Raw genomic sequence first — 12,353 nt, 5'->3', positions numbered from 1 at the left:
GAAAAGGCATGCATCTGCATTAGACATGTGCACTGCCGAAAAAATCGTTTTTTTCGTTTGTTATTTTCATTTTTTCGGAAATTCGGGGGGGGGGGGGGGGGAAATCGTTTTTGTTTCATTCGTTTTTTTTTTTTTCGGAAATTCAGGAAAATCGAAAAACATTTTTTTCCGTTTTATTCATTTATTTGCTTTTTTCGGAAATTCGTAAATTCGGGAAATTCGGAATTTCGAATTTTCGGATTTCCGAAAAAGCAAAAAACTAAAAATTGAAATTTCCCGAAAAAAAAGAAAATTAAAAAAATAATTTTCGGAAATTCAAAAAATTCGGAAAATTTCGGAAATGAAAAAATTCGGAAGTACGAAAAAATTCATTCGAAATTTCTAAAATTCTAAAATTAAAAAAAAAAGAAAATTCCACAATTTCGGAAACTCCACAATTTCGAAAATTCAGATTTTTTTAATTTTCGAATTAAAAAATTTTTTATTTTAAAAAATTTTCAAAAATCGAAATTTCGAAAATTTTAAAATTCGAAATTTGAAAAATCGAAAATGAAAAATTCGAAAAAATAAAAAAAAATGAAAAATTAGACATTTCTAAAATTGAAAGATTCGAAAATAAAAAATGAAAAATTGGAAATTTCGAAAATAAAAAAAAAAAGAAAATTCGAAAATGTAAAAATTCGGAAATACGAAATTGAAAAATTTGAAAATTCGAAAAATTTGAAATTGGAAAATTCGAAATTGAAAAATTCGAAATTTTGAAAATCGAAAATGAAAAATTCTGAAATAAAAAAAAAAAAATGAAAAAATCAAAATTGAAAAAATCGAAAATGAAAAATTTGAAATTTCTAAAATTCGGGATTTTTAAAATTAAAAAAATAAAAAAAAGAAAAATTGTCGTATTTACGAAAATCCGAAATACGAAAATTTTAAAATTCGGAAATACGAAAAAAAATTAATTCGGAAATACGAAAATTCGGAAATTAAAAATTCGGAAATTAAAAAATTCGGAAACTCGAAATTTCGGAAATTGAAAAATTCGGAAATTCGATTTTTCGGAAGTCCGAAAATTTGGAAATAAAAAATTTGTTAAAACGAAAATTCGAAATTAACGAATTTCCGTTAAAAAACTAATTATAAACTAAACAAATTGCACATGTCTAATCTGCATGCTGATACAGGAAGGTGCAACCATGTGAAAAATTAGTCTCTAAATGGAGGCTGCGTCAGGTACAGGCTGGGGAACCTGATCACTGAACAAAAAGGAAAGCAAAAGGAGGAGAGAGAAGCACCAAGCCAATCCTTTAAACAGTTTAGGAATTTCTTCAATATATAAGTATAAAACAACACTTAAAACTTTTTTTATACTTATATACTGTACAGATCAAACTGTGAGCAGTAAGATAACACTGGGGCCGCTGTGCGTTAGTGGTAAACCACTGCTCGTTTTAGCTGCGCTTTACTGATGTATAAGTGGCGCTTTTTTCGCTAGTGGCTGAAAAATGGGTTAAACGTGCCCATGCTGTGGCGCTTTTAAAGCGCTCACCATTAAATTTCAATGGGCAGGGAGTTTTGGGAGCGCTGTATATCGGTTTTAATGTACTTTACAGGTGCTATTTCTAGTGCTAAAATGCCTGAAAACTGACGTAGTGTTAACCTCTTCCATACCGGGCAGTTATACACCCATCCATACCAGGCCTATTCTGGCACTTCTCTCCTACATGTACAAATCATAATTTTTTTGCTAGAAAATTACGCAGAACCCCCAAACATTATATATGGTTTTTTAGCAGACACCCTAGGGAATAAAACGACGGTCATTGAAACCTTTTATCTTGCACGGTATTTGCGCAATAATTTTTCAAACGCCTTTTTTTTGGAAAAAAATTGTTTCATGAATTAGAAAAATTAAAAAACAGTAAAGTTAGCCCATTTTTTTTGTAAAATAGGAAAGATGATGTTACACCGAGTAAATAGATACCTAACATGTCACGCTTTAAAATTGCGCACACTCATGGAATGGCGCCAAACTTCGGTACTTAAAAATCTCCATAGGCAACGATTTGAAATTTTTTACAGGTTACCAGTTTAGATTTACAGAGGAGATCTAGGGCTAGAATTGTTGCTGGCACTCTAACGCACGCGGCGATACCTCACATGTGTGGTTTAAACGGCGTTTACATATGTCGGCGGGACTTGCGTGTGCGTTCGCTTCTGCGCGCAAGCTACCGGGGACAGGGGCGTTAAAAAAATAAATTTTATTTCTTTTTTTTTTTTTTATATATTTATTTCTTTTTTTACACTTTTTTTTAAATTTTTTTTTTTTTTGATCACTTTTATTCCTATTACAAGGAATGTAAACATCCCTTGTAATAGGAATGTGTGTGACAGGTACTCTTTATGGAGAGATGCGGGGTCAATAAGACCCCACATCTCTCCTCCAGGCTGGAAAGCATGAAATCGGTGAAAAAAAATTCACCGATCTCATGCTTGCTGTTGCTTAGCAGCCGCAATCGCGGCTTTGTTTACTTACGGGGACCCGGGCGTGACGTCATCACATCGCGCCCGGGTCCTCCGACGGTCATAGAGATGACTGGTGACCATCTGGTCACCAGTTATCTCTATGCTTCCTGCGCGCGCCGGACGATTCGTTCTCCGGGCCCCCGATGGCACGGGAGAGCCCGGAGAAGCACCGGATGGCGGCGGGAGGGGGGGATGTCCCCTCCCGCCGCCTGTAAGAACGATCTAGCGGCGGAACCGCCGCTATGATCGTTCTTACGTTGTGCAGAATCGCCGGCAGTTTAGAAGGATATCTGAATGATGCCTCTAGCTGCAGGCATCATTCAGATATCCCCCCACAAAGCCCAGGACGTCATATGACGTCCACTCAGAACGGCAGAGGTTCTTTGTGGACGTCATTTTACTATGGGCTGGTAGGGAAGTGGTTAAAGGGGTTGTAAAGGTAAAAAAAAAAAAATCCGAAATAGCTTCCTTTACCTTAGTGCCGTCCTCCTTCACTTACCTCATCCTTCCATTTTGCTTTTAAATGTCCTTATTTCTTCTGAGAAATCCTCACTTCCTGTTCTTCTGTCTGTAACTCCACACAGTAATGCAAGGCTTTCTCCCTGGTGTGGAGAAAACCTTGTGAGGGGGGGGGGGGGAGCAGGCAAGTCAGGACACTTTCTACTTTGTAGCTAGAGAAAAGAGCTGTGTGTTAGTGGGTGTCCTGACACTCCTGCTCGCCCCTTCCCCCCTCAATAGGCTTTCTCCACACCAGGGAGAAAGCCTTGCATTGCTGTGTGGAGTTACAGAACAGGAAGTGAGGATTTCTCAGAAGAAATAAGGACATTTAAAAGAAAAATCGAAGGATGAGGTAAGTGAAGGAGGACTGCAAAGGACTGTAAAGGAAGATATTTATGGAAATAATTTTTTACCTTTACAACCCTTTTAAAGGGGTCTAGAGAGTACCAATCTCAGTAACATACAAGACTGTGTATGGGAAGGTGTACTTTGCTGTGTAACACATCAGACTGTGTACAAAAAGGTGTACTTTGCTGTGTAGCACATCGGACTGTGTACAGAAAGGTGTACTATGCTGTACTTTCTGCTATAATACTTATCCCAAGGAAAATGGGAAATTTGGTAAAAAAAATCCCAATAAGCGTCTATTGATTTGTTTGTGTCTACAAACTACGGGATAGATTTAGGGACTTTTATTTATTTATTTTTACTGGTAATGGCAGCGATCTGTGATTTTTAGCAGGACTGCGACATTGCGGCGGACAAATCTGACACTGAGTGAAACTTTTTGGGGACCAGCGACACTGGCAGGGAAAGGGTTAACACCAGGGATGATCAAGGGGTTAAGTGTTCCCTAGGGAGGTGCTTACTAACTGTGTGGGGCAGTGTCGCACTGAAGGAAAAGAGAGATCCGTGATTCAGCTTAGCTGAATCACAAGATTTCTCTCTTTCCCTTCATGACAGATCTGCTGTTTGTCTTGTTTACACATGCAGGCGGCTAATTTGTCTCTCCTGTGAACGATCGGTGGGTCCCTCATTGGCTCCTGCTGTGTCCACCCACATTGGGAGCGGCGCGCCCCATAAACCGCGTGCACGAAATCACATACAGGTACGCGATTTTGCACAGGCGGGCCCCCCTGGCGCAGTAAATGTACGTGGGGCGGTCCGGAAGCAGTTAAAACTGCACTGTATCTGAAAAATTTACTACACAATGCTTACTAGATGGGTTTTGGTGGGGTCTTTGTTCCTTTCTTCTTTGACCCCCCGTTGGTAGTGGTTTTGGTGTTCCTGACATGTTTCAGCACCCAGGCCCTCAGGTTGGAAAGGCTGTTATACTCGGACATGATAATACGGGGCCAGGGGTTACTTTCCTCCAGATCCAATGCTGCGATGGCCACAGCTCGGCCCACCTAGGAATAAAAAAACAATTTTTTTTATATATATATTAAAATTATCACAATCCTACAAAAGTTCACCAAACCCCCCAAGCCTCATAGTAAGAAATAGGAGTATATGAAAATATACATACATTCTACATACACAGGCTCTGTTGCCATTTTGCACGGTCACCTTTTCCATGCAGTCACTGGAAGGGGCATCCCCTGATCACCAGGGTAGGGTTGCCACATCATACCTTTAATCCAGGAAACACATTAATTACACAGGTTCTGTGGCTGATTAAAGTGGTAATTAAACTCACTTGGTGCCTTATCTGCATTAAATCAGCCTCAGAACCTGTGTAATTCATATGTGTTCTGGATTAAAGGGATGATGTAGCAACCCTATACCAGTGGTCTCAAACTGGTCGCCCTCCAGATGTTGCAGTACTACAAGTCCCATCGTGCCTCTGCCCATGTGAGTCATGCTTGTTACTGTCAGCCTTGCACTGATTCGTGAGAACTGTAGTCCTGCAACATCTGGAAGGCCACAAGTTTGAGGCCACCCCTGATCTATACTCACCTTACCTGCAACTTCATTTTCCGCCACAGCGGTCACTAAAATCAGCTGTGTTGGCAATTTGGGGAAGCAGTGACATCACGCACCTGGGTCTAGCAATTGGCCCAGGCACCACCACAGTAACGGGTCACATGCACCCTCATATTCCCCAGAGGCACTAAGCATTGTTGACAACTGTAGAAGAGTCAGGGGGTTGTGATGAAAACATATAAAAGTTGTATATAAGGGGGTCGTGGATGGCCTTTGCAGGGACGTGGTAACTGACCTGCATGGGCAAGGTGATACAGTCTCTTTAAGGAGGGGGAAAAGTGAAAAAAATTGCTCCATTGATGTTTAGAATGTTATAACACCAGCTGTTGTGCACGCTTTCCTCGGTCTAATCCTCTGAATAGTTTGTATGACTTTCAAAAACGCAATAAACATCACACAAGTGGATGCCTCTCACCTTTGCACAGCATGTCTCCTCCCTCAGCAGTCACCTCATCGACGCACCGCAGTACATTCAGCTACGCCCGCCTCCTCCAATAGTACAGCTGCCGTTCAGCTCCGCCCGCCTCCTCCTATAGGCTGCCATTCAGCTCCGCCCGCCTCCTCCTATAGGCTGCCATTCAGCTCCACCCGCCTCCTCCAGCAGAACTGCCCATTCAGCTCCGCCCGCCTCCTTCTATAGGCTGCCATTCAGCTCCGCCTGCCTCCTCCTATAGGCTGCCATTCAGCTCCACCCGCCTCCTCCAGCAGAACTGCCCATTCAGCTCCGCCCGCCTCCTTCTATAGGCTGCCATTCAGCTCCGCCCGCCTCCTCCTATAGGCTGCCATTCAGCTCCGCCCGCCTCCTCCAGCAGAACTGCCCATTCAGCTCCGCCCGCTTCCTCCTACAGTACTGAGCAGGGGGGGGGGAGCTTGGATCCTCACAGTGCAGGAAATGTAACCCTTTTGCGGGACTGCGGGAATATGCAGTCAGTGTGGGATAATCCCGCAGAATCCGTGCTTGTTGGGAGGTATGCAACGGTAGTTCCTGCACTACTTTTGCCAATTTTGGGTGCGCCTTCAATAGACATCAGTGAATAAACTTACACAGATGTCTTTCAGGTAGCACCTGAAATCGTGCTGACCTGCTACTTTGAAATCATGCGACTTCAAGTGCAATAGCACAATTTCAAAGTAGCATCAATGTGAACAAGGGCTTATTGTCAAAGCTTAATTGAACAAGCTGAAGTTAGAAGCCGATTGGTTACTATGCACAGCTGCACCAGATTCATTTACCATTTCTCTACCAATGTGTACTCTACATGAGAAGCCGACAGCGAGCTTTTCTTTTGGCGACACGGATGGTTTAGTTCTCCTGACCGCAGTTTGACTTTTGTTACAATGCCCAGTCATGTCAAAACCTGTTGGCCAATGCTTCATAATAGGGCAAGCTGTGACATGTCCTCTTTGCATTATTAACTTTATGTCATTATGTCCCTGGCACCAGAGATTCAGAGAGTGGACACACAGAGACTACAAGTCTGTTTCACAGGGTGAGATTTATACACATGATGTGCCACACTCTGAACTTTGACACTCTGGTAGAACCAGCCCTAGAGCCTCATATATACGTTAGCTTTAAAAAAAATGAAAGCAATAATAAAGCAGATCTGTCATTTCCAAGTGCAGTTTCAGTTGTCCTTGGTCAACTGCCTGCAACCATTTTTAGGATCACCAGTAACCAATTTAGGCCCCTTTCACACTATTGTGACTTCAAAGTCGTGCAATTTTGCCACGATTTCATGGAATGCCTGTGTAACTCACATCAAAAGTTGTACCAAAGTAGTGCAGGGACTACTTTGAAGACGGCACGTCGTACTAATATGAATGGTTGTCATTGGAAATCATGGGGAACGACTTGTCATGCTACTTTGCAGTCCAAAATCGTGGGACTAGTCATACAAGTGTGACTAAAGGGGCTTTAAGGTAAAACTTTACAGAAAAATAAAAATGTGCGAACAGGCAGGTTTTTGTTTTATTTATTTTTTAACAAGTTCTACAATGGATACAGAGGATTGCATCAAGCAACAATTTAGGAAGAGAAATGAGCAATATACACTTTTTAAGATCCTGGATCTAGAGGGGCACAGGTAAGTGGGCTAGAGACCCAAAGGTTCCCGATTTTATCAACCACTTGTGGTTTCTTCCTAAGTTTAAAAGTAAGCTTGTATAATGGAAGACTAGCATTAATAATCAATTTCAACCAGGTGTCGGTTGTTCGAGGAGAGAGCCCTTTCCGAGTTAGTATGATGGTTGTTCTTGCATAGAAGTAACTGATACATAGTAGGGGAGGGTTTAGCCTATTTGGAGGCAATTACGTCCCCAGATAGGCTATTTATTGCTGAAAAGACACACTATTGAGGTAATTTACACCTTGCACCTTAATTTAAGGTTTTTCACCTTAAAGTGGATGTTTTTTTTATTTTTATTTTTTTATGTCACAATGTCGAGTATAAGATTTCCTATAATCTGTGCCCAGTCTTGCCACGCATAGTTAATCCAGCTCTGAGCAATCCTCTTTTATTGTTCAGTGAAAATTAACAGACTTCCAGATAAAACCATGTCTAAATAAAAAGTCCTTTCCTCTCTCCTTGCTTTGAGTGACAGGTTATTTACATATTTAGCTTGGACATGTTTATCATATGTTATGTTATGTTTATCATAATATGAGGTGATTCACAGTTTATTGTATATTACCAGGATGTGTTATGTGGGGGAGGGGTGGATTTCTCACTTTTTATACTGTGGATCACCTCATTATGATAAACATAACATATCATATGATAAACATGTCCAAGCTAGATATGTAAATAACCTGTCACTCAAAGCAAGGAGAGAGGAAAGGACTTTTTATTTAGACAGGGTTTTATCTGGAAGTCTGTAATTTTCACTGAACAATAAAAGAGGATTGCTCAGAGCTGGATTAACTCTGTGTGGCAAGACGGCACAGATTATAGGAAATATTATACTTTACATTGTGACATAAAAAAAAATAAAAAAAAATGGGGTTTACATCCACTTTAATGCATTTTATGAATAACCTTCTGCGCTACTGCAGCCACACCAGAACCCTCCTTTTTCTTACCTGAACCCAATCAATCCAGCAACGAGCACGAGGCCAGCAGCTTCAGCCGATGTCTCGGGTTCTCACTGGATAGACTGACAGCAGCAGGAGCCATTGGCTCCCGCAGCCGTCAATCAAATCCAGTGACATGGGACCTGCCCCCCCCCCCCCCCCCGAGTCTTGCTGTCTGTGTCAATGGATGCAGCAGCAGGACTCGGGAGTGCGCCCACACAGGTGCCCCCATGGAGCAGGAATGACATTTTTGTTATTTAAAAAAAAAAAAAAAATGAAAGCTCATTGGTTTCTATGCAGAGCTGTAGCAGGTTTTTACACGCCAGTTTTAGTAAATCAACCCTTGTGTGTCTTTTCTAAAAAAAAGGATTACCTGTTTGCAATCTTCTTGACAATGTATAACCATGTGCAGGAGTTGCATCATCCCGGCATGGCCAATCAAGATGGTCAAAGATGCCAATCCCTAATTATTTGAAAATGCAAGGTCCAAGATCCCCATCTTTTTTACACATGGACAGATTCTCCCTGGATTTTTGCATCATGCAAAGTATTGATGTTTCTAGTTAATTCCTGGACACACAAAATTCTATTTTCTCTAAATGCAACTAAACCGATTGCACCTAAACACAGGTAAGCACACAGTGTGAATGGCATCATTGAAAAATCATTACATGTATTTATGGGTTTGGAAATGTCCTTTAAAACCATCAAAATGCAGGCCGTTTACCTGCTCAAATATGTCTGTGGTAAACTTGGGAGGGAATGCTGGTGGAGGTGGTGGAGTGGCTCGTCCGTTGTCATGGCAAGCCACAGGGATGGAGTTTACACATCGGCCCGTGTTGTAATTACACTCCAAGGTATAACTGAAACAGAGGAAAAAGAGTGCAGTTAGGTAAAGCTTTGGTATTTCTGAAGAAATTCTGTGATGAAAGTCTGGTCTCACTTGAATATTGGCAAACTTTCTAACTGCCAATTACTGAATTAAGACCTCCTGCAAAAACTAACACACAATTAATAAAGCCTATCTCTGCTTGCTGAATTAATTCTCACAAGATGGCCAAAATTAGGTATTAAGTCAGGGAGAGGGAGAAAAAAAGAAAGAAAGAAAGAAAGAAAGAAAGAAAGAAAGAAAGAAAGAAAGAAAGAGAGAGAGAAAGGAAGGAAGAAAGAGAGGAAGGAAGAGAGAGAGAGAGAGAGAGAGAGAGAGAGAGAGAGAGAAAGGAAGAAAGAGAGAAAGGAAGAAAGAGAGAAAGGAAGAAAGAGAGAAAGGAAGAAAGAGAGAAAGGAAGAAAGAGAGAAAGGAAGAAAGAAAAAAAAAGGAAAAGAAAGAAAAAAAGGAAAAGAAAGAAAAAAAGGAAAAGAAAGAAAAAAAGGAAAAGATAAAAAGAAAAAGAAAGAAAGAAAAATGGAAAAGAAAAGAAAGAAAAAAGGAAGAGAGAGAGAGAGAGAGAAAGTTTCAGTGGTGCAACGGATCATAAATCAGGCCCCATACACACGAGAGGATTTATCTGCAGATACGGTCCAGCGGACCGTATCCGCGGATAAATCCTCTCGAGGATTTCAGAAGATTTCTATGCGATGGCGTGTACACACCATCGCATTGAAATCCCCGCTGAAATCCTCTGCCGATGACGTGTCGCGCCGTCGCCGCTATTATGACGCGGCGACGGGCGCGACGCTGTCATATAAGGAATTCCACGCATGCGTCAAATCATTACGACGCGTGCGGGGAATCCCTTTGGACGGATGGATCCGGTAAGTCTGTACAGACGAGCGGATCCATCCGTTGGAATGGATTCCAGCAGATGGATTTGTTGAGCATGTCAGCAAATATCCATCTGCTGGAAATCCATCCCAGGGGAGATTTATCTGCGGATAGATATCCGACGGAGTGTACACACCATAGAATCTATCCGCAGAAACCCATTTGATGGGATTTATCTGCGGATAGATTCTATGGTGTGTATGGGGCCTCATCTGTGATCCAAACGGGTCACCATATGCGGATCGGCACAGCACATGGTCCGCAGAGCTCCGCTGCTGCCTTGGCCATAGGAAAGGCTGCGGCTTCGGCCTAGCTCCCAGAGCGGCGGCCATCTTGGGCCACCCAGCGGGGGCCTAGGTGAGCTTAAAGCGACGCGCTGACGTCATCACCCGGCCTCAACTGCTCAAGAAAGAAAGAAAGAAAGAAAGAAAGAAAGAGAGAAAGAAAGAGAGAAAGAAAGAAAGAAAGAGAGAAAGAAAGAAAGAGAGAAAGAAAAGAAAGAAAGAGAGAAAGAAAAGAAAGAAAGAAAGAAAAGAAAAGAAAAGAAAAGAAAAGAAAAGAAAGAAAAAAAAAAAGAAAAAAAAAAAAAGAAAGAGAAAAAAAAAAAAAAGAAAAGAAAGAAAGAAAGAAAGAAAGAAAGAAAGAAAGAAAGAAAGAAAGAAAGAAAGAAAGAGGAAAGAACGAAAGAAAAGAAAAGAAAAGAAAAGAAAAGAAAAGAAAAGAAAAGAAAAGAAAGACTCAAAAGTTATTATATATAAAATGATTATATAAAAGTCTGGCAGAACTCACAGTCCTGGGACCATGTCTAGAGTGGTGTCGTGTTGTTACCTGCGGATAATCCCTGTGGCCTTGTGCACAGCTACCCGTCCACTGCCCTCTTTGGACTGGCCATCTCTCTTGTCTTTTGCATACATGTTCTTCTCAGAGAAATTGCAACCCATGAAATCAAAGTGGGCAGAGTTCAAGGAGATGAGTTTGGGGTACAGCATGTTCTCCACCTGAGAAAATCAAATTCACATTATAGGGGTCTGCGCACAAGTCTTCTTTTTCTTCACGCAAAATCGACATCGACAGACAGATAAAAAAAAAAAAAAAGGAAGTGCTTGGCAGGCATTTTAAACTCAGCTGAAAAGGTTTTATATGCTTTAGTATGCATGAAGCCCATCAGAAAAACAAGTAGTAGGTCTCAGTGAACCTGGTTTAATGTGAGACCAGAGGACAAACCCGAGATAACATTTTACCCATTTTTATCAGTTACTGGTAAGCACTGGTCAGTTTTTGCAGGAACACATCGATTTCATAATCTGAATCTTAAATCCTGTACCAGGGAACAATTACTTTATGTTTGGGGATTACATATTTTTGCAATTACAGGGAGCTGCAATGGGCAGTCATATTGTTCCTCCTTATGGCAAAGCACGCATGGATATGATAAAGGATATGTATATTTACTCTAATCCTGTTGTATCATTGTCCTCTATGGCTTTGATTAATAGGCAACATATGTGTTATATAGGATGGTGATCAGGTCTCTCTGGAGAACTTTCATCACACAGAATATTATTTATTCCAGGTTTACTGCTCAGTATGCAGCATAGCAGAGAAAACATACTATTCCTAGACGCCAGGATTGCCATCTATGATGGAGATGTGATAAGGGACTTCATACAAAATGTACAAGGACAGAAACCAGATATTACATAGAAAATGGTTTCAAGTGATTCCACATAATTGTTAATCCTGGTACACACCACTATTTATTTTTTGATCAACCCAGCAGGGGAAACAAAAAGGCAGCGGCCGGCTTGCAAACTCCTATGGGCAGGTTGCGGGTCCTGTATCATCTCTGCATCAGAGCGACTTCCACCATGCGGCTCCTCCCTCCTCCTAGGCATCCAATAGGATTGCCTGTCCTTTCAGCCGATCAGGTGACCGGTGTCAAAACCTGCTTCCTGATTGACCGGGAGGAGGATCAGTGTTACACCGATTATCGATTCGCTGTTGTATCACACCTGGGTGGGCTCAGAGCGCACTCTCTGTGACCCAAGCCCACCCTATATTAAAGCCTATTAAAGCCTCTGGCTATAAATCGGTGCTTCAAAAAACAAAACAAAAACAGCCCCTCCGCATTGGAATCCATGGTCCGGTGTCCTGAAAAGCACCGGACGCATGCATAGGGGAGGCGGCGATGGACCGGGGGGGGAAATTATCGGACGGTCCACCCATGGTGTCTAGACAAGAGGTCTCCAACTGGCAGCCCGCCAACTGTTGCGAAACTACAAGTTCCATCATGCCTCTGCCTGTGCCTTTGGCAGTCATGCTTGTAACTGTCAGCCTTGCAATGCCTCATGGGACTTGTAGTTTCGCAAAAGCTGGAGGGCCGCCAGTTTGAGACCCCTGGTCTAGCCTTAGCAGTCTAGTAAAGAGGGAGTGTACAATGGACAAAATGGTACAAAAACTGATTAAACGATGAAATCCCATGAAAAAAAACCTGCGGAGGAGGAAAAG

At 41.7% G+C, this 12,353-nt stretch overlaps 1 protein-coding gene across 4 annotated transcripts in view; it reads right to left on the bottom strand.

Moving 5' to 3' along the window:
* The window catches only part of AGBL5 (AGBL carboxypeptidase 5), a 132,902-nt gene that overhangs the window by 54,752 nt on the left and 65,797 nt on the right, over positions 1–12,353 (bottom strand). For all 4 annotated transcript variants that reach the window (XM_040348254.1, XM_040348257.1, XM_040348256.1 and 1 more), the window contains 3 exons: positions 10,674–10,843; positions 8,808–8,943; positions 4,240–4,430 (listed from right to left, as the gene is read on the bottom strand). In XM_040348254.1, the coding sequence (XP_040204188.1) occupies positions 4,240–4,430; positions 8,808–8,943; positions 10,674–10,843 (497 nt within the window). The remainder of the gene's footprint in view (positions 1–4,239; positions 4,431–8,807; positions 8,944–10,673; positions 10,844–12,353) is intronic.

The sequence above is a fragment of the Rana temporaria genome, chromosome 4 (assembly GCF_905171775.1).
Source record: "Rana temporaria chromosome 4, aRanTem1.1, whole genome shotgun sequence".
NCBI lineage: Eukaryota > Metazoa > Chordata > Amphibia > Anura > Ranidae > Rana > Rana temporaria.
Note: the sequence above shows the minus strand (reverse complement) of the source record. Positions and strands in the feature narration are given on the sequence as shown.